This window comes from Heloderma suspectum, chromosome 1, assembly GCF_057233095.1.
Source record: "Heloderma suspectum isolate Gila_16-S chromosome 1, 16-S_ref, whole genome shotgun sequence".
Taxonomy (NCBI): domain Eukaryota; kingdom Metazoa; phylum Chordata; class Lepidosauria; order Squamata; family Helodermatidae; genus Heloderma; species Heloderma suspectum.
The window spans coordinates 377,430,548-377,453,683 of record NC_139458.1 but is presented as its reverse complement, the minus strand read 5'-3'; the positions used below and the strand labels follow the sequence as shown (position 1 = coordinate 377,453,683).

Below are 23,136 nucleotides of genomic sequence, written 5' to 3'. Positions count from 1 at the left end.
GTTTTTATACCAAGCAAATAATTGGATCAGTATTTCAAATGAATTTCTAGCCCTGCATATCATACTTTTTTTCCATGTTACATCTCTTAAAATATAAATCCATTATGTGGAAACTATGCTCTCAAAATATGCTGTGTAACTCTTTTATATGTTTAATATGGAAGTCGCAGGCTTATATTTCATACACAACATTTGTATTCTGTGGATTCATGAAGGAACTATATGATGCTATTGCACAATAATTGAGAGGTTCAGTTGAGGTGGATATTGCAAGAAGATGCTTAATTTTAAATAATTGTGTGATTGCAATGTTGATAAAAATAGTAACTTCTCCCCATTATTATGTAAGGTTACTCAGCAGATTGCTAGGTTTTAGCATGTTTTAGAGGTGTTTCCTGTGACTTGTAGTGTTAGCTCTGTAAAGTTCATAGAATATAGAATTTTCCAGTTAACAAATAGTATAATTGGATCACTGTACCACCATAGAACAATGCAAAAACACATATGGTAATGTTAAAAGATAATTCATTGCTTATGGGCCTCATGGCAAAATGCACGCTAAACACAGGAATTTGGATAAAGAGGAATATTTGGTGTATATCACTATTTTGTTGCTCAGAGCTTGGTATACTTATTAGTCTACAAACCTATGAAGAAGTGCTCTTCATACCAGCTGGTTGTGAGGTTCTACTGAGGCCATGGTAGTTTCTCAGATGTTACGTTTGGCAAGTTGCCTATATTTTCCCCAGAAGACTGCCTCCCAGAAGAGGAAAAGCGGGAGCCCTTTGGGAGTACTTGCTTTTCTGAAGCCTCATCACTTAGTCAGTTCCTTATATTCTGCCACCTGAGTAGTGAAAAAAGGAAGGCAAATAAACTTATTGCTTAGTTTTGGGTTATGGAGGTACAGTTCACATTCATTAATACAAGTAACTTGCACCTGGAGCAGTTATGTCACCTTGCAAATCATTCCTTCAAAACACTGTATGTAGCATCTTCCTCCAAAACATCACTTGAGGCTAGCCACTCTTCTGGAGCTGTTTCCAAGATCTCCTGGCAGCCTCCCACTATTTCTTTTTAAGTCTTCTGCCAGCCAGTCCAAATCAGTTAATAACGGGGTCAGACACCAGATAAAGACTTTGGACTCTGGACCAGATGAAGACCTAACCACTGATCTGAACACATACTTTAGAAGAGGTATTCACACTCCTGTTCTGCGGGTATGGATTCATCTCTGATGCCTGTTCCTCAGCTGTTGTTAACATTACTTAGCGGACCTAGTAATAGACCTAGTTCTTTACCAAATTCCTTATTGTTGGGGTTGGGCAAAGGTAATCTCTTGCCCCTTGTCCATTTACCCCCCCCCCATGTGTATCCCACAATTTGGGGATCTCTACAAGCTTGTTAAATGTTGTGGTTCATGAATGTATACAACATGGGTGTCCAGCCTTGTCATATGGGTGGAACAGAGGCCTATATAATTCACCATGCTGTAGGCGACCCACTAGCTATACATTGCAGCCTGCCAGAGGCTTACCTGTAAAATTGGGTAGTATCCAGTGATAGCACAAGTGGAATGCATCTCATGCAGCTGATTTTTCTGTCCCTTCCTCCTCCTGACACAGCCCCTTGTACCCCCCAAAACCCACTCCAGAGGTTCAGAGGGCTCTCCTGAGTGTGGGCTATGTCACACAGAATTGCAGTGTGAGGTGGGAAACCACCAAAATTGGGGATCTTGTGCCAGTGGAGTGACCACTCGTGCAAGGTTCTGCTCCCCAATTTTGGGCAATTCCTTCCTCATAACAGCCCATGCTGTTCACGCTGCCTTCTGTTCATGCGGACATCGGATAGAATCCTCTGGTTTTGCTCCCTGTCTGAGACTGCAAGAACTGGAAGTTGCCAGTTACCTGGCAGGTGAGCTGTGTTTGGTTTGTTGGGTAACAAGACTTAAACAGAAGCAAAATTAAAGACCAGGGGACGGTATGAATATTGTAATGCTCCTTAGTGTGACACACTTGGGCAAAAAAATTGGCTACCACTGGTATAGAAACAAACTTCTTGCCACTGGAGAAACTAACTAAACTAACTAAAGTTATTTTAAGGTGAAGCGTTTGGAACTTTAACTACAAATTCTGTGATAAATTGCACGGAACCAAATTGTGTATGAAAGTCATTGCTCAGCTCTTTCTGAACCAAAGAACTAAATATTTTAACCCAAACCAACTTTTTCTGCTGTGAAAAATAACAGCTTGACTGAAGTCAAACAGCTTTTTGCCATTACAGAAATTAAGCCTCTTTTCAGGGCAAAATTCCCCTAAAGACATCACTTCTGTGTAAGCTAGAGTACCTTAAAACTGAGATAAACTGGTTTGATTCGATGGATGAACATTTAAAAGTAGAAATCTAGGGGGAGGGGGGAACAAGAATGTTCAGCTGCAAGTTTTATCATTTTAATCTAATCAATTATGAATGTACATTCCTATTGAATTGTGTATGTTTTTGCAGACATGCATGTCAGTGATACAATCTTGCAAAATCCTACATAGTTTGTGTGATGCAAATATTTGTAGTGATAAGTTACAATGTTTTCATCATTTAAGGCAGGATTTGGGGCATATAATATTTGACATGAGGGCATTTCTGTGATTTTGCAAGGCTGTGGTAAAAAGTCCTTGTGAAGAGTATTAAGTTCAAACCTATGTTAGAATACGCTTTAAGCTGCCTAGCAATAGCTGTATTTACTAGATTAGGAAAAACAGTTATGGACTGTGGGTAAGATATTTTCCCATTCTTAATTAAACTTACAACAGGAAAAACTACCGAAGATATGTTTCAGCCTCAGTCCTATATTAAACAGTCAAAGCAGGGATGTGGGAAAATGATGGAGCAAAATACAGGTAAGTGTTGAGAAGGGCATGGGTCTTCACCACATGTAGTTTCAGGAAGAACGAAAACAGTGACTCTTGCTTGATTTTTGTTTTTATTTGTTTTTAAAGTAACTGTCATACTTTTTAGATTGTGGCACAACAAAGCTACAGCCCAACTCAATTTTGTGAAAGTTTCAAAACTTGTGGAAATTTTTTTTAATTCACAAGCATTACAGTTTTTTGGAAAATTAAAAATATTTTCGTTTTATCATTTGCTGTCACTTTGATGTACTTTACATTGTCATGCAAGTCCATAAAGTGAACAAAAGTGTTGTGTCTCTGTGTGCAAAATCTCATTTTTTATTACTTCCTTTTCAAAACACTTCATTTCATGCATTAAATGTCATTATTGTTGAAAGTAGGGCTCATGAATTGACTCACATTCACATTTTTTGCTAGCACCCACTGATAGCACCCACTGTAATTAGTATTGGCATAACATACCTGGTAATGGTAACCATACTTTTATTAATGTTTACAAAAAGTTTGCACGTTTTTTGTTTGTTTTTGGCCAGGGCCCAACAGGTCAAAACTACAAGATATGCTTGCTAATTTGAGAGATGTTGATGATCTGCCTGCATTACAACCATCTGTTGTGCCACCCACCAGACCCAGTACTTCACGGCTTATTGAGCAAGAGATAAACAGGACAGATGAAGGTAAGACGTGTGAGTCTGTACGCACTTATAGAACGTGTATGTAGGTTTACATGTATGTGTAAGGTTATTGGTGCGGATTGAAAAAATCTTAATTAATTGACTAGCACTCAGAAGATCTATCAAACAGGTATATGGATAAAAGCAATGGTTCTGAAATAAGAGGAGGACCTGGTTTTTTATGATGTGTATTGCAGCAGGCATAATTTTAGAAGAGGCAATTGAGAGCAAAGCGGGGAGTGGGGGAATGCCAAGATGGAACTTGCCACCTGCAGTTTTTATTTTTAAGTATTGGTATTACAAATATATATACATGTTTGGAGGGGGGATTGTTTTAAAAAAAATCTGTCAAATTCCACTGTCTAGTTATTTGGGGGACAACCCTTTAGTTGATTTAAAGGTTTTTTAAATCAGTTAATCTAACCAAGTAATTGATTAAATATTGCCCTGCTAGTTTGTACATAAAATTAAGATACTTGCATTTTACCTTCTCTGAGTATCTCGTCCATTTCACATCACTAGTTTTGAGGTGGGAAAGCTACCTCCTAGTTCTTACATAGTAACATGTTATTGTGACAGCACCCCTATCTAGCAAGACTGCAGAATTGCCATAACCTGAGTATATTCCCTTTTCTAGCAGTTTTTCAGGTCTTGTCAAATTGTAGTTATTTAATCAGCCCTTAATGCACCTTACCAATATATAAAACATCACTGTTTCACTGTAAAATAGCTAAGTATTGGATTTCTGTAGCATGTTTTCCAAGAAAGCCTCGAGTTTATAATTTTTAAGGACCCACTTGCATTTGATGGCCATCTCTACACAAGTTCCTCACGAACATGCAAGACTGGGTTGACTAGCACTCAAATGAAAGAACAATTTGTGTGATCCAGCACAACCACATATTGGGGTTTTGTGCACAGCTGCCACAGCCTCAGCTGTTGTGATGGTACTTTTGAGCTGCCCTTCCATCAGTGGAACTATTTCATTGGATTTCACCCATAAAATAAAAAACCATAAAACAACAAATCAGCAAAACATCTTCACATGTTTTCTTTAATTTTGTAGATATATTTTGTGAGTAATAAAAATTAAGGAAAGTTGGCACCACATGGACTTCTCTGGAGAGGGTGCTTCATAACAGTGGTGCCACCACAATAAAGGCCTGGGTTCATTATATTTCTAATGATGTGCTTCAAAATTTCTATTTGAACTATCGGTGAGCTATCCAGGGAGGGTACTGCTCTAGGTTTGTTTTGTACTCTAATATTAATTGTTTCAATAAACCCTTTTCCCCCCTAAGATTACCTTGTTACTTTTCACCTTGTGATGATGGGGTGGGATGGTTATGTAGGAGTCAAATCCATATTGCTCAGGGTTTTTACACAGAATGTAATGAACAAACGGGCCCTGAAAGTCTCTTGCACTAATACTTGTGCAATCAATCTTACACTATTTCCTCTTTTTGTAGTGAATTGCTTTGAACCACTTAGAGGGGTATTGATTCCTAGAGGTTTATATTGTAGAGCTTTGTTTGCCAATAGTCAAATCTTTCTGGTGCTTCTTCTTAAATGTTAATTTCGTTTTGTTTTTTGTAATGAGGTTACTATTTTGAATTCCACATTGAATTTCCTACATGGAATTTCTTATGTATAGGTTTTAGGTTTGTGGCATACCTACCTGTATTTTCTCTCTTTCAGTGGAAGCTTTAACATTTCCACCTTCATCTGGAAAATCTTTCATTATGGGAGCAGATGAGGCCCTTGAAAGTGAGCTTGGGCTTGGAGAATTGGCAGGCCTCACGGTAGCCAATGAGGCAGATTCACTGACGTATGATGTAAGTGCTATTCTGTAGTAGTCCCCCACCGATCAACTGGGAATAATAGTGATCTACCTTTTGGATTGTTAGAAGGGCAGACATAAATAGAGAGTACAGAATAATGTATTAATAAAAATGCTTTATAAAAATGGTCACTAGCATTTGCACACCAGGTCCATGCAGTATTATCCAACATAATCGTAGTGCTTGCTACAGATTTCTCCCCTCCCCTTATTCTGTTACTTCCTCAATCTTCTCATCTTCTTCTCATCTTTCATTCTCTTTTCCTGATCTCTCCCATTTTTCAGCTTTTTTCTTCCTCCAACCTTTTCATTGTTCCTTCTTATTCTCTTCTGTCTCTCAAGGAAAATGGTAAGCAGTCACAGAGTAGCTGCCAGTAGCTTCACCCCTCTTTGCAAAGGCTCTGGGAGATAATGTAGGGCAGATGGCTTGGTACTTGTTTCTCATGAGTACAGTTTCCATGCTGTTCTGATCCCTGGACTACTCAAAGCTGCCTATCCTCTTGTACAGGATAATGTTTTGATGTGCAGTTTTTTAAATATTGGATAGTGGTTGGTATGCTGGAATGAGACACACATGCTTTTTGTAATGCATGGGCAGATAATTTATTGCTGGCCCTTAATTGTATGAACTTTTGAAGGCTTTTCTAAGGGGCCACCTCCCATGTGAACCTGCCTGCCTGTGGGATGCAAAGCTGAGGCGTTGCTTTGCATCCTACCACCATCAAATGTGCAGTCGGCAGTGACTTGGGACGGGGCCTTTTCAAGAGTGGTGCCCAGGCTTTAGAACTTCCTCCCACTTGAAGTTTGTATGGCCCTGGAACTACAGGTTTTTCATTGTGCTGTGAAAAACATTTTATTTCACCAGGCTTTCAGTCTGGAGTGATTCTTCTGTTGCCCCAGCTTTGTTGTTGTGTTTTGCTGAGAGACTCTACAGCTCTGTGTTTACACTTTTTATTTAGTACTTTAATGCTGTGATTTGGGATTTTGTTTGTAAGCTGTTTCGAAGACCTTTGGGTAGGAAAGTGGCTTATAAATATAAATAAAACATTTATATTGCTGATATTTAAAGAAACAACCTCTTACACAAATGGAATAGTGGGGAAGGTGGGCTCAGAGAGCATGAGCATCCTTGAAATTATGTGGGTGATGGCATCACTGACAGACTGTTATAGGAAAGGGGAGGCAAGTGTAAGATTACAGAACAAAAATAAATTGATTCAAAGAAGGAATCAGAATTATAGTCAGAGGCAGACGCTTTATCAAAAGCCTTCCAATTATTAATAAGGCATGTTGAGTATTGTTAAAAAGAGAACATATGTTCCCTTGAGTTTATAGCTCATGATGTTTTGCAGACTACGCTATTAGGATGCAAAAGTACAGGTTGTTCAGCTCTTCTTGGCATTTTTTAAATCTTAAACTGCTGTTGGTGAGTTACTTTAGTAGAAACAATAGCATCAGATAGGGAAAAAACAATCAGATCTTCACTTACCTTGTTACACATAGTCCTGACTAAGCATTTGATAACAGGAAATTGAAATATATAATTATTGATATTTTCCCCTCCCCCTGCCTAAACTATAGATTTTGGTGTGTGTTTGTTTACAACAGATAGCAAACAACAAAGATGCACTGAGGAAGACTTGGAATCCCAAGTTTACTTTAAGAAGCCATTTTGATGGAATAAGAGGTCTGGCCTTCCATCCAGTCGAACCAGTGCTAATTACAGCCTCAGAAGATCATACATTAAAAATGTGGAATTTGCAAAAAACTTCTCCAGCTAAAAAGTAAGGTCATGTGTGATAAAGATATGTGGAGATTAAATGCTTATTATATACATTGGAGAAATGTAGTAGGAATAGAATGGCTGTTATGAGCCTGATTAATTTTCCACTGGAGTACTGAGACGGTCTGGACTTGATCCTAACCAACAGAGATGACTTAGTGGATCAAGTAGCAGTTACAGGAACTCGGGGGGAAAGCGACCATGTTGTACTTGAGTTCTTGGTTCTAAGGGAAGCAAAAGCCGAGTGTAGTCAAACGCGTACCCTGGATTTTAGGAAAGCTGATTTTCATAAACTCAGAACAATGATCAGGAAGGTCCCATGGCAAGCGACGCTAGCGAGAAAAGGAGTCCAAGATGGGTGGGAGCTTTTAAAAAAGGAAATTCTCAAGGCACAATCACAAGCAATTCCAACAAGAAGAAAAGGTGGAAGACAACAGAAGAAGCCAATGTGGCTGCACAAAAAGCTTAGGATGACCTGAAAACAAAAAAGGACACATATAGGAAGTGGAAAGAAGGCCAAGTAACCAAGGAAGAGTACAGGCAGGTAGCACAGAATTGCAGGGATGGCGTCAGGAAGGCTAAAGCTGAGAACGAGCTGAGGTTAGCGAGGGATGTTAAAAGCAACAAAAAGGCTTTCTTCAGCTACGTCCATAGTAAAAGGCAGAGGAAAGAAATGGTTGTTCAGCTATTAAATAAGGATGGCAAAACGATAACAGATGACAAAGAAAAGGCAGAGGTGCTCAATTCCTACTTTGGCTCAGTCTTCTCCCAAAAGAGGGTCTATGACCCCCCTGGCAAAGGTGAAGTACAGGCTGAAGGGGCAGGATTGCAGCTTGAGATTGATAGGCATCTGGTCATGGAACACCTAATTACTTTGAATGAGTTCAAATCTCCAGGGCCAGATGAACTGCATCCTAGAGTAATCAAGGAACTGGCAGAAGAACTCTCAGAACTGCTGTCTATTCTCTTTGAGAAATCATGGAGGACGGGGGAAGTGCCAGATGACTGGAGGAGGGCTAGTGTTGTCCCTATCTTCAAAAAGGGTAAAAAGGAGGAACCTGGGAACTACAGACCAGTCAGTCTGACACCAATCCCTGGGAAAATTCTGGAGCAGATGATAAAGCAATCCATCTGTAAGCACCTTGAAAACAATGCAGTGATTACTCGAAACCAACATGGATTTGTCAAAAACAAGTCCTGCCAGACGAATCTGATCTCATTTTTTGATCAAGTCACCTCCTTTGTGGACTGTGGGAATGTTGTAGACATAATATACCTCGACTTCAGCAAAGCTTTCGACAAAGTGCCCCATGATATCCTGATGAGCAAACTAGTTCAAAGTGGGCTAGATGAAACAACGATCCGGTGGATCCACAGTTGGCTACAGAATTGGACTCAAAGAGTGCTTATCAATGGGATCTTCTCAAACTGGGGAGAGGTAATGAGTGGGGTACCGCAGGGCTCAGTCCTGGGCCCAGTGCTCTTCAACATTTTTATGAATGACTTGGAGGAGGAGGTGCAGGGAATGCTGATCAAATTTGCAGATGACACAAAATTGGTCAGGATAGCTAGTACCTTGGAAGAAAGAAACAAAATTCAAAGTGATCTGGATAGACTGGAGCGCTGGGCAGAAAACAACAGAATGACATTTAATGGGGAGAAATGCCAAGTTCTGCACCTAGGAAAAAGAAACTAAATGTACAGTTACAAGATGGGGGATACGTGGCTCAACAACACTACAAGCGAGAAGGATCTTGGAATTGTTGTCGATCACAAGCTGAATATGAGCCAACAATGTGATGTGGCTGTAAAAAAGGCAAATGCTCTTTTGGGCTGCATTAATAGAAGCAAAGCTTCCAAATCTCGGGAAGTACTAGTTCCCCTCTACTCAGCACTGGTTAGGCCTCATCTGGAGTACTGTGTCCAGTTCTGGGCGCCACACTTGAAGAAGGATGCAGACAAACTGGAGAGGGTTCAGAGGAGGGGAACAAAGACGATCGGGGGACTGGAAACAAAGCCCTGTGAAGAGAGACTGAAAGAACTGGGCATGTTTAGCCTTGAGAACACTGAGGGGAGATATGATAGCTCTGTTCAAGTCCTTGAAAGGTTGTCACAGAGAGGAAGGCCAGGATCTCTTCTTGATCATCCCAGAGTGCAGGACATGGAATAATGGGCTCAAGTTACAGGAAGCCAGATTCTGGCTGAACATCAGGAAAAAATTCCTGACTGTTAGAGCAATACGACAATGGAACCAATTCCCTAGGGAGGTGGTGGGCTCTCCCACACTGGAGGCGTTCAAGATGAGGCTGGACAGCCATCTGTCAGGGATGGTCTGACTTGGATTCCTGCATTGAGCAGGGGGTTGGACTCGATGGCCTTGTAGGCCCCTTCCAACCCTACTATTCTATGATTCTATGATTCTGTGGTCTACTAATACAGAGTTGGATGCAGACTGTCTCTCCGTGAATGGAAGGGCTCCTTGTATTTGTGAAGGAAACTGGGTTCCTGTGGAGGCTTCCCACTGGAAGAAGGGGTTGGGCCATCTGGAGTTGGATCTGTGCCACCTACATCCCTACAGAACAGCACGGGAGGTGGCACGTGGGAGGCTGCTCTGGGAATCGGGAAACATTGCTTCCTTCCTCCAGTGCTAGTGGAATTGCACAAGTCTGGATCCAACCCAGTGTGTTGTATTATGATCATTTTGTGGCTAAAGAATATTGCCTCCCTTCCAAAATACATGCCACTTGAGATTTGGGAATGTTTTTAAGTATAATAAGTTGCCATAGTCTCTAAGTAAAGGAGGCTTAGCCATAGCCTTCAGTGTTCTCCTATAACTCAGGAGTGTTGGGCTTTATAAGTTGGTATTTTCAGCAAATAAAAAATTTATCCTGGTAGAATTATCATAACTAACCATAATTTATTGCAGCTAGAATTGATCTGTGAGTGAGTACTCATTAGCTTTTCAAGAGCCACATTTTCTCTCTCTTCCTAAACAGTAAATAATTTGGCTATTGGCAGTTGGTGGCCATTGAAATTAATTTTGTGAGCACTCTCTGCTGGTTATTTCAGAGTGTGTCTTTTCAACAGGATAATGAAAAGATTCCTTCTCCGTTTGCAAGCTGTCGTAATTATGATTTGTCCGCACACACCTAGGAGAGCAAGAAGTCCCTGCCCACAGGACTGATATGTTTCTCAAAATATGTGAGAAACCTAGGGTGTGGAGTCAGGAACTAATAATGCACATCTTGATGTGAAAGAGGGTTTAGAAATCTCTAAATCAGTTTATGTCTTATCAAATGTTTTTCAGTGGCTTGTGCCCTATAAATGTTTGAATCTGTGATTCCGCTTTTATTTTTGTGTAGGAGTGCCTCTCTTGATGTTGAACCTATATATACCTTCAGGGCGCATAAGTAAGTAAATGTTGAGGAAGAGATGGAACCTATTTGTGTTGTCACAGATGTAGTTGCAGTGCTTGATGCAACCCCTATTATGAGAGAAACTGGGTTGATGCAATCCATGAAATAGTCATGAGATTGCTTCAGCTTGTGGCTGGAGCTCAGCTCACCACATGTCTGGTATGTTACTGAACTGCTTCTTCCAAAAGGGGTGAGGTGGTGTGATAAAAGCTGTGCTCTGACAGTGCAATCTAACATCAATGGGGGACGTTACCTACCAGCCCTTCATTTCCAAGAAACACAGAAAAGTCTGTACATATGTGATATCAGTTGCAGGCCTGCATATGTTTGTGTAATATTTGTGTAATGTTGATTAGGTTGCACTACAACCTGCCATTAGGAAGAAAACTTACTAAATCAGTATTGTTTTGACATCCTTTCTCCTGCAGCAGTCCAGTACTTTGTGTGGTAATGAGTAATAGTGGTGAGCAGTGTTACAGTGGAGGAACTGATGGCCTCATCCAGGGTTGGAATACTACAAATGCAAATATCGACCCTTATGATTCCTATGGTGAGTGTCCCTTATTTTGGGAGGTCTCATTTTTGCACATTAAAAAGTGCATGGCAGCTTGCTGAGTGCACTGGAGCTCAACATAAAATCCGGGAAATGGGTATATTGAGGAACAAAATGTGACAAGAACCTGGTGAAACAGACGTTCCAGATAAGAGATCAGTCATGTGAGATATGCTGTCTGGAAGTAACCTTACATGGGTTAGGGAAAAGATATAGAATAAGCTTGTGGTGGTTGATAGATTTGGAGGGAAAATGAATCAGCAGTCAATGTTATCCACTATCTTGCAGTTAGAATAGAGCAATTAAAAAAAATACTGGCATCAGAACATTTTAAGTTAATAAGGCACACAACTTAAGAGACTTTTAAAACCTTGATTTTATCTTGACCTGTATAATTTGTTCACAGATCCTTCTGTCGTAAGAGGAACATTTGTTGGCCACACGGATGCAGTGTGGGGCTTGGTTTACAGCGGAACACACCAGCGCTTGCTGTCCTGTTCAGCAGATGGCACTATACGTTTATGGAAAGCTTTAGAGATCTCTCCAGCTCTGAATATATTTAATGATAATCAAGGTATGGAATAACCTTCTGGATTTTAGAACTCTCCATAGCTCATTGTTTTTAACTATCATTGCTTTAACCACATTCTGACAAGATTATGTGATTTAATTCAGATGGATTGTTTTATGCAGCTGAATAGTGGTAAGAGATTCCCAGCATTGCAACATTTGAAGCTCCCTGGGAAAGCATACAGTTCCCAAAGCCATTACATTAAATGTAATTACATTTTATAATAATTATTACATTTTATTGTTTTCAACTGTTTTTATTGTATGTTGTACATCGCCCAGAGTGGCTGGGTGACCAGCCAGATGGGCGATTAATAAATTTAATAAAATTACATTTTATTGTTTTAAACTGTTTTTATTGTATGTTGTACATCGCCCAGAGTGGCTGGGTGACCAGCCAGATGGGCGAGTAATAAATTTAATAATAATAAATTAAATTGAAAAGTTTGTGTTTACACCTCTTAAGTCTCAGAATAAAAATCACACCACTCTATTTCATTTGCTTTGAGGGGTGTGGGTGCATACATGCTACAGTTATTTATAGTAGTAACTGTTACTAGAGAATGTCCATTGATTTCTTTTTTTAAATATTTATTTGGGACAGTATTATGAGGTTCATTTTCTAGAACAGAAATGCATAGTAAGTTCTATTACTTACTATAAGTTAAGTTATAGTAAGTTGCTATATTTAACACTTTGATACTCCTCTTGAGAAATAAGTGAGCAAATTTGAAATTCTGGTAGGTGCTGTTTTTCTTTGATGATTGTAATAGTATAAGCAGTTCCTATCAAATCTAGACAAAGTAGTTTCCTGCTTTGCTAGAAATTGTAATAAGAAAATTTAGGCTATTGGAGTGAGGTTCCAAGAGAGAAATTGTAACCATTGCCCAGAGAAAAATTGTAGCTTTTGCCCTCTAAAGGTGCATACTTAAAACTTCTTACTCTTGAGTAGTCCCATTATTCAGTGGGACTATTCCATAGTAGCAGTTTGAGAATTGCACAAACTGCTTTTAGGATTGCAGTATAAATACCCTAGAGCAATAAAAGCTACATGATTATTAGATTCGAGGCAAAGTTTTAAGAAATATTATTTATTTTATGTATTTTTAAAATTTATCAATTTATTTCTGTTTTGTAGAGATGGGGATTCCAACTTCTGTGGATCTTGTGAGCAGTGACCCAAGCCACATGGTTGCATCGTTTAACAGTGGGCATACAAGCATTTTTAATATGGAAACAAGACAACGCATTCTGACCTTGGAATCCAACATAGATACTAGTATGTATCCAAAGTGGGGATTGGGGGATATTTAAAGTATTCTTTTCATTGTTTTTAGGACAATGTGCTACTGTAATCTCAGTATTCAATACAGATTTTAAAGTTTATTGGGGATTCGAATATGGAATAGCAAGAGAGAAGCAAAGGCCACGCATAATGAGAGAGAAACTATATTTGGGTTTAGAGCAAGGAAAGGAGGAGCTCTAGATTTTAGGGGAGCAAAGCAAATTGAGAATTACCTTTCCAGAAGGATTTAAAGTAAAGCAGGGGAATTTGGATGGCCCAGAAACCCTGAAGCATTGGGATAATGGGGGATGCACAGAAATAATAGGTGGCAAGACACCAGTCCATATGTTGCAGAGAAGCAGGAAGTGCTTCTCTCCTGTGATGATGTGCAAAATAGGAGTTGCCTCTGGTGATATCAGTGAGCGCCAGGGGATATCTGTAGCCTATGAATCTGTCCACAGGTGAGGGTGCAACTCCCCACTTTGCACAGTAGAGCAAAATTGGTGAAAGCAAAATGCAGGTCGCTTCCTCTTTTCTGTAAAATATGAACTAGCATTGAAGAGACTATAGTCTCAGATTTGTGTCTGCTTAATTTGCCAACTTCCACATTTACACTGTTTGAGAGACCATCATCCCCATCCTAAGCATGTTGCCTGGAAGTGAATTCAGTGAGGTATTGTTATGTATAACACATTTGGGATAGAGAAGTTTGTGTCTAGTTGTTTTTTATGGGCTGCTGGCTGTAGTCCTTATGTAATTGACAACCTAATCATAAGTGCAGCCTGGTACAGACAGGGGAAATAATTCTGGAGAGACAAAAGTGTGAAATAGCGCACCAAGCTCTCGTACCCTCCCTGTTGCTCATTTTCCCCTTACCATGCTTCTCTCCCCTTAAGTCTACCTGTACTATCCCTAGACAATTTGGTCTTTTGTCCCCCCATTTCCTCCTCCCTTCATGCTATCAGGATGGATACAATCAACAACATAATCAGTGCAAAATGTTAAACATAGGAATTTCCTGCATTATAGAGCTACATGACAGAGGAGGCTTTTTACCAGCCTCTCTGAGACTGTATGGTGTTGCCTAATTTATGTGTGATTTTTGTTTTGTTTTGTTTGGGAGGGCATTGTGGTTTCAGTCATCCAGTACACTGAATGAGCATTCTAAGGTGCAACAAGCTTGAGTAGGCTGAGTATAATATTTTGAACCTTGAAAATGGTTTTGTACCAAGCTGGTCTGCTAAATCGGCCCAATAGCCTTTTGGTAGCGTATGTGACTTAATCATTTTTAGGGGAATTGATTATGTGTGTTTATTCCCTTAGCACTTAGCTCTTCTTGCCAAATAAACAAAGTAATCAGCCATCCAACGCTTCCAATCAGTATCACAGCCCATGAGGACAGACACATCAAATTCTATGACAATAACACAGGTAAGCAGACTCTTTCCCCCTAGTGTAGCTTATCATAAAAAAATAAATATCATGACATTGTCTTAACATCTAACAGTTTAGAGATAAATATTTGAAACTGAGCTTTGGAAGTTTTCTGAGATTTAACATAGATCATAGTAACAAAAGGCCTGGTGGCTGAACTGTGCTGTCCAAAGGAATTGACCTGGCACAACATTTTAATTATGGCTTCGACATCCCACCCAGAAAATCCCTGATATTTTTCTTTGTCTAAGAAACGTGGATGGTCCAGGAACAAGATACTTGGGGAGACTGGGAGAACTATTTATGCATCCATGTCTTCCACACTGCACAAGATGGGATTGCTGTCAAAGCTGTGGGTGCTTTTTTGTGTGTATCTTTCTGAAAAGCTACAAGAGGAGTGTTTATGCTCTTTGTCCTTCATCTTAAAGCCCCACACCACTACTTCATCTGTAATGAAAGTAAATATGTAAATCATAGCTGTTGAAATACTTGCAGTCATTATAGGTTGTATCTTAAATATGTGCTTCAAGCAAAAACATGTTCAGTGCATTATTTTCCCAAGCTGGATGCAATGTTATTGATCTCTGTTATTTAGCTCTATATGTCTTAACCTAGGAGCCTTCTGCTTAGCTTGGCAAAGGAGCATAGTAGGAATCTATACAAGCAGCTTTGTTATAACCTTGAGCCACTAGATAACTTGAATACCTTGTGATTTGCAAGATCTCATACCAAAGCTGCCTAGGAGTTTTGATTCAGTAAAGTTACCTTGAAATGCAAACAGGCTGCACACCTTTCCAGGAGAATTGAACTACATTTGCTTTGATCTAACAAACTGAGGTCATGGTGGTTTTTATTATACACTTTGGAAGAGAAACGGTAGAAATGATTCTCATACTGTGCTAGTTATGATGAGAATATCATAACTGCATTATCCTTTCTAATGTATGGAAATGGCAACTAGAATTGGGCCCTTGCTTCCATTTATTCTAAAGGCTAATGCTGCAAAATACATTTTTGTGTGCGTTTCACAGCTGGGTATATATGTTGTTGTTGTTGTTGTTCAGTTCAGTCGTGTCCGACTCTTCGTGACCCCATGGACCATAGCACGCCAGGCCTTCCTGTCCTGCGCTCTCTCCCGGAGCGTGCTCAAGTTCATATTCATTGCATCGGTGATGCTATCTAGCCATCTCATCCTCTGCCGTCCCCTTCTCCTTTTGCCTTCAGTCTTTCCCAGCATCAGGGTCTTTTCCAGGGAGTTTTCTCTTCGCATTAGGTGGCCAAAATATTTGAGCTTCAGCTTCAGTATCTGTCCTTCCAATGAGCAGTCAGGGTTGATTTCCTTTAGGATGGACTGATTTGACCTCCTCGCAGTCCAGGGGACTCGTAAGAGTCTTCTCCAGCACCACAGTTCGAAAGCATCAATTCTTCGGCGCTCAGCCTTCCTTATAGTCCAGCTCTCACAGCCATACATTACTACTGGGAAAACCATAGCTTTGATTAGACGGACCTTTGTCAGCAAGGTGATGTCTCTGCTTCTTACTATGCTGTCTAGGTTTGCCATAGCTTTCCTCCCAAGGAGCAAGCGTCTTTTAATTTCATGGCTACAGTCACCGTCTGCGGTGATCTTGGAGCCCAAGAAAGTAAAATCTGTCACTGCTTCCATTTCTTCCCCTTCTATATGCCAGGAAGTGATAGGGCCAGATGCCATGATCTTCGTTTTTTTAATGTTGAGTTTCAAACCAGCTTTTGCACTCTCCTCTTTCACCCTCAACAAGAGGCTCTTGAGATCCTCTTCGCTTTCTGCCATTAGGGTGGTATCGTCTGCATATCGGAGGTTGTTGATAATTCTCCCAGCAATCTTAATTCCGACCTCTGATTGATCCAACCCGGCGTTTCTCATGATGTACTCTGCATATAAGTTAATAAGCAGGGTGACAATATGCAGCCTTGTCGTACTCCTTTCCCAATTTTGAACCAATCGGTTGTTCCAGCTCTGGTTCTTACTGTTGCTTCTTGACCCTCGTACAGGTTTCTCAGGAGACAGGTAAGGTGGTCTGGTACTCCCATCACTTTCAGAATTTGCCACAGTTTGTTGTGATCCACACAATCAAAGGCTTTAGCATAGTCAATGAAGCAGAAATAGACGTTTTTCTGGAATTCTCTTGCTTTCTCCATGATGCAGCGAATGTTGGCGATTTGATCTCTAGTTCCTCTGCCTCTTCGAAACCCAGCTTGTACTTCCGGTAGTTCTCGGTTCGCATACTGCTGAAGCCTAGCTTGTAGGATTTTGAGCATCACCTTGCTGGCATGTGAAATGAGCGCAATTGTGCGGTAGTTTGAACACTCTTTGGCGTTGCCCTTCTTTGGAATTGGAATGTAAACTGACCTTTTCCAGTCTTGTGGCCACTGTTGAGTGTTCCAGATTTGTTGGCATATTGAATGCAGCACTTTAACAGCATCATCTTTTAGGATTTTAAATAGCTCAGCTGGAAGACTGTCATCTCCGCTAGCTTTGTTGTTACTAATGCTTCCTAAGGCCCACTTGACTTCACTCTCGAGGATGTCCGGCTCAAGTTCAGTGACCGCACTCTCATGGCTATCAGGGACATTCAGATCTTTCCTGTATAGTTCTTCTGTGTATTCTTGCCACCTCTTCTTAATCTCATCTGCTTCTGTTAGGTCCCTGCCTTCTTTGTCCTTTATCATGCCCGTCTTTGCACAAAACGTTCCCTTGAGATCTCCAATTTTCTTGAAGAGATCTCTAGTCTTTCCCATTCTGTTGTTTTCCTCGATTTCTTTGCATTGTTCATTTAAGAAGGCCTTCTTGTCTCTCCTTGCTATTCTCTGGATCTCTGCATTCAGTTGGGTATATCTTCCCCTTTCTCCCTTGCTTTTCGCTGCCCTTCTTTCGTGAGCTACTTGTAAAGCCTCATCAGACAGCCACTTTGCTTTCTTGCATTTCTTTTTCTTTGGGATGGATTTCGTTGCTGCCTCCTGAACAATGTTACGGACCTCCGTCCATAGTTCCTCAGGCACTCTGTCTATCAGGTCTAATCCCTGAAATCTATTCCTCACCTCCACTGTATATTCATCAGGGATATGATTTAGGTCATACCTGAATGGTTTAGTGGTTTTCCCTACGTTCTTCAATTTAAGCCGAAATTTTGCAAGAAGCAGCTCATGATCTGAGCCACAGTCAGCTCCAGGTCTTGTTTTGACTGACTGTATGGAGCTTCTCCATCTTTGGCTGCAAAGGACATAATCAATCTGATTTCAATATTGACCATCTGGTGATGTCCATGTGTAGTCGCCTCTTGTGCTGTTGGAAAAGAGTGTTTGCTATGATCAGCATGTTCTCTTGGCAAAACTCTATTAGCTTTTGTCCTGCTTCGTTTTGTACACCAAGGCCATGCCTGCCTGTTATCCCGGTGATTTCTTGACTTCCTACTTTAGCATTCCAATCCCCTATGATGAAGAGGACATCTTTTTTTGGTGTTAGTTCTAGAAGGTGTTGTAGGTCTTCATAGAACCGATCAACCTCAGCTTCTTCAGCCTCAGTGGTTGGGGCATAGACTTGAATTACTGTGATGTTGAATGGTTTGCCTTGGATTCGTACTGAGATCATTCTATCATTTTTAAGATTGTACCCCAGTACTGCTTTTCCCACCCTTTTGTTGACTATGAGTGCTACTCCATTTCTTCTAAGGGATTCTTGCCCACAATAGTAGGTATGATGGTCACCTGAATTAAATTCGCCCATGCCTGTCCATTTTAGTTCGCTGATTCCCAAGGTGTCGATGTTCAATCTTGCCATCTCATGTTTGACCACCTCCAGCTTACCTTGATTCATTGATCTGACATTCCAGGTTCCTAAACAATATTGTTCTTTACAGCATCAGATTTTCTTTTCACCACCAGACACATCCACAGCTGAGTGTCCTTTCGGGTTTGGCCCAGCCGCTTCACTCTTTCTGGCGCTACTTGGAAATACCCTCTGCTCTTCCCCAGTAGCATATTGGACACCTTCCGACCTGAGGGGCTCATCTTCCGGCGTCATCTCTTTTAGCCTTGTGATACGTTCCATGGGGTTTTCTTGGCAAGAATACTGGAGTGGGTTGCCATTTCCTTCTCCAGTGGACCACATTTTGTCAGAACTCTCTGCCATGACCTGTCCGTCTTGGGTGGCCCTGCACGGCATAGCTTATGGCTTCACTGAGTTACGCAAGCCCCTTCGCCACAACAAGGCAGTGATCCATGAAGGGGGGGTACATATGTATTCTGTACTAAATAAGAGTCCACCCTTGGCTCTTTCTACAGTTTGCTTGTCAATAACATTGTTTAGGACTGGGATTCCCAAGTGGTATGCCAGGAAACACCAGTCTGCTCTGAGAGATCCCTAGGAAGTGTACCTTTGAAAAATGAATGCACCATGATGGATGCATCTACTACTGTATCTGTACCAGAGTAATGTGATCCCATGCAGGCTTAATCCTCTCATTTTAGTCACTCAGTCACAAAAGAGTGGCTGCACTGGGATTCTGTCATGTAGTCTTTGCTACAGCTGACAGGTGCAAGGAAATGCCAGAAGTAGAACAACTGCCCAGAAACAAATGGATCCATTGATTGACTGGGCAAAAGAGAAGGTGGGATGCTGGTAGGGCTTGGGGAGGAGATGGCTGTCCGTAGCAGTTGTAAGGCAGGTGCCTGTCCATTGCTCTGGAAGCAAATCAAGAAAAATATGTCTGTCTTTTGAGTGCAATAGTGAAGTGTGCTTTCACTTTTAATTGAGGAAATAGCTATGGTCCAGGTGTTCAGTTTGGGAAGCACAGGTTTAGGAAACTGTGAAACTGACCATCACAGAGACAGTAAGGTGATCACTTTTCAAAGGGAGGGGGAAGGTAAGTAATACTAGGCATCAGAGCTCCACCTCAGTCAGAATAATGGGTGGGTGTGCTTTGTCTAAACTTTTCATTATAAATACCATCTTACATAAACACCTCTAAAGGTCTGTAATGCATTAAAGTATGACAAGTTATAAAACAATGTTTCACCTTTCTTTACAAAGGGAAATTGATCCACTCCATGGTAGCCCACTTGGATGCAGTCACAAGTTTAGCTGTTGATCCAAATGGCTTATACTTGATGTCTGGCAGTAAGTACATCTAATATTCTTTAAGTATCTTACTAATGTTAATGTTGACTGCAAGTCTAAGAAAATACGTTTTCCCTCTTTCTAATGTAGGCCATGACTGTTCAATACGATTATGGAACCTTGAAAGTAAGACCTGCATTCAAGAATTTACAGCTCATCGCAAAAAGCATGATGAATCCATTCATGACGTGGCATTCCACCCATCCAAATGTTATATTGCCAGTGCAGGAGCAGATGCGCTTGCTAAAGTCTTTGTATGATGCAATACTTCCCTTCCAGCTGCCGTGTATATGCAGCAAGCTGTACAAAAGACAAGGGCAAGAATCTTCTCTTTGTGCCCTTTAATTCGGTGAATGTTAGTAATTGTTTAGGGTTTTTTTCTGAAGGGTGCTCTTTTCTAAATTAAAGGGTGGTTCAGGTTATATTAGCTCAGCTAGTGCTGAGAGCTGGGAAACCTTCTGTTTCAAATGGTCCATAAAAGAACCATTTTTATTTTTGATGGTATCAGTATTTGTCCAGGCTGGCCTTGGGCGAAATGAGATCCTCTGAAAACAATATGGGCAATCTAGGGTCGTCAGTAAAGAAGCCAATAGTTCAATGTCTGTAGAGCATGGGTAGATAAAAGCTTTTCTGCCTGTTTTTTGAAGAATTTTATTCACATATTTCAGTAAAACAACCCCAAAATGTGGTGATTCATGTAACTTGGAACCATGAAATATATTGCATTCCATCTTCTCCTTTTTTGGTATTGAACGGTTGGATGATGTAAAGAAAGTTGATTTCATCTTAGCCTGCAGACTATTTATATTAGGTGGATTGGATTTAAAAATATGAATGCAGCAATTCCCTAAATAAATCATATTAAAAGCAGATATATAAAATGCATTAAAATGTATCTTTTATTTAAACTTTTGAAAGTATATGTTAGGAAGTGGCTGGAACCACAGCTTAGCCTTTAATCCAACTTCATATAATGTGGTGGACATCTGTTTGCAACAGGGATGACACTTATTTCTAATGCTGATGACTCTTCTGCTCACATTTGAGCTCAGTAAAATAAATTATGAATCTCTGTCCTTTTCAGTTAAAGAAGAAATGATTATATGTGCAGGCTTTAACATGTCTTAAAATGGAAATGCGTCTTAACTCCATCCTAACAATATTTTTTATTATGAATAAACCCTGCCCTGCTATCATGTAAAGTCTCCCCAACCCCACCCCAATTTCTCTCACTTAAACACATATAGCATCGAAACTGCTTCCCTGTGGTTCAGTCCCAAGCTACTGGCATGGGGGGGATATGAGTGTGTGTGTGTGTGTGTGTGTGTGTGAGAGAGAGAGAGAGAACCATGTAGGTGGGGCTGGTCAGGAGGCTTTTCTCCACTTTGATCCTCACTCTCCCAGTGGGGCACTTATTGGGTGGGAAAGTGTGTGCAAGTGAGGCACTTATTGGGTGGGAAAGTGTGTGCATAGCTGCTTAATTCACAAATTCTACAGCAGCAGAAGCAGATTCTATGCTACTTGGAGTCTGTGTAGGACGATTTAGTGGCTGTTCATCCAGCATGAAAACTGCTGTAGCATCCCAGAAAAATGTCCTGTCTTTCAAACTGGTACAGCTTCCTGTGGCCCCAAAACATTTATCGTTAACTGCATGAAAGGATATGCCAGCCCTAGGGGGAAGTGACCAAAGGTGAATGGTGTTGTCTTATAGGAAGGGTAGTCCACCTTATCATCATGGCTTTAGCCAAGACGTTTTCCTGATTGGGAACAAGTAGTTGGGATTATATTTTAGAAACATTTGAAGTTCATAAAGATTTGTCTTTTTCTTTTTTTAAGCAAAACTGCTTAGGCTACCACACACATTTGGAGCAGAAACAAATCTTAACACAAGCACGGAGAACGTTTGTCACTGTCTTGTGGCACTGTAAATGGTTATCTTCTGTAGGTATAAAGATTGCAGAATTTTGCATTTGGTACAAAAAATGTGTAAAGCACCTGTTTGTAGATGTTTCTTCTCTTGCAGGTACTGATGTGCAACATGTTTCCCTTAAATGCAAATAGACTTCTTGTCCAAAAAATTACAATAATATCTCAAAAGATTTAGCATTCATTATATGCTTGATTTTGACTCAAAGCAGAAAGTCCAACATAAAATACATTTATCTTCTGTGTATGCACCCCTTGTTCTCTTGGTGTTCTTATTTTTTTAAAAGGATATTACAAAGGTTTATTTGGGGAAAAAACATGAAGTTGTGTATATTATGTGTGTGTACATATATATATATATATATATATAGATAGATATATAGAGAGAGGTTGTAAACAGTATGTATTAAATGCATCTAAGGGAAGATTCTATGGGTAATTTTAATGTTTTAGTATTAAGTTCTCCAGACTTTGTTGAATACAAAGGATAAAAGGTATTGGTATTGTGCTCTTTGCTTAAGCAATATAATACATAGTTGCTGATGTTTAAATTGCTGTACATACAACTAATAGGCCAGCATGCTTGTTTTTAAGACTCCCATTTGATTAAATTATGAATGTAAGAAAAAAAAAGTTGCTATTCAAATGTGAATTGGAAGATGCTCCATCCTGCTTAGTGAAGTCTTGATCCAAGTGAAGTGACTTTTAAAATAGGCGAATAGCTAGAGGCTGAGGTGCCTTTTGACAAACAAAATGTAGCCTTACTATAAGGTTGTGGGCTCTATTTGTGCTCTTCTCCAGACTGTGTTTGTGTCTGTCAATCTCCTGCTTGCGTACTATAGACTGCATTGTACTGTGCACAAGTATTAAAGTTATTTGAGATGTCATCTTCTCTTAGAGATGGAGACCCTGTTTAATTTGGCTACCTCTTCCATTTACCTGCCAGTGTTGTGTTGCACTCCTTTTATGCATTTACAGGCATTTGAACCAGACTGGTTAACCTTCAGCCCACATCCATTTTTACTGCTATTCTTTATACCACTCAATTGCAGCTGACTAAGTGAACTGCCTTCATTGGAATGTATAGTGGTTAAAATCATATCCCATGATATCAAAGCCCTGTGGTTTGATCTGTGGGGAACTGTTGAACATATGCCTGTCATTGAGTGATAAACATGCATTAAGTAAGCTTACTTTTGGAAGAAACTTTTGAACTAACAGCACACAAACACCCACCATGATTTTTATTAGAACACAGCATGGTGGACTTCCCCCTGCCTTTCATTTCTCCTTTGCAAATAAGGGGAGGAATTTGAAGCGTCCATTTGTGGTTTGTAACAAACTGCAGTTTCCCTTTTTGTTTGTATATGATAAACTGCAGTTTGTGCAAGCCATAGTTGAGTATCAACCCCGGATCAGATCCATAGTCAGATGAAATTACGGTTTGTTATGAATTAGATTTTATAAGACATTTCCCTAATTCTGGCTTCTAACCGATGCAAAATTAATGATCCAAGGCTTTAGAATTCTAACTTCTTGCATGCAGGTACTTGAACTGATGGATCCTAACATAACTTGCTATAAGTCTTGCAGAAGA

At 40.2% G+C, this 23,136-nt stretch overlaps 1 protein-coding gene across 2 annotated transcripts in view; it reads left to right on the top strand.

Annotated features, from left to right (window-relative positions):
• Positions 1-21,791, top strand: part of STRN (striatin) — a 73,391-nt gene extending 51,600 nt beyond the window's left edge. The window contains exons 9-19 of one of the 2 annotated variants that reach the window (XM_084828332.1): positions 2,808-2,894; positions 3,440-3,583; positions 5,279-5,415; positions 7,029-7,204; positions 10,566-10,613; positions 11,048-11,169; positions 11,579-11,746; positions 12,881-13,021; positions 14,351-14,458; positions 19,527-19,613; positions 19,704-21,791. In XM_084828332.1, the coding sequence (XP_084684458.1) occupies positions 2,808-2,894; positions 3,440-3,583; positions 5,279-5,415; positions 7,029-7,204; positions 10,566-10,613; positions 11,048-11,169; positions 11,579-11,746; positions 12,881-13,021; positions 14,351-14,458; positions 19,527-19,613; positions 19,704-19,873 (1,388 nt within the window). In that variant the 3' untranslated portion in view covers positions 19,874-21,791. The remainder of the gene's footprint in view (positions 1-2,807; positions 2,895-3,439; positions 3,584-5,278; positions 5,416-7,028; positions 7,205-10,565; positions 10,614-11,047; positions 11,170-11,578; positions 11,747-12,880; positions 13,022-14,350; positions 14,459-19,526; positions 19,614-19,703) is intronic. The other variant, XM_084828331.1, reaches the window with a different exon arrangement.
• Positions 21,792-23,136: the final 1,345 nt, after the last annotated feature.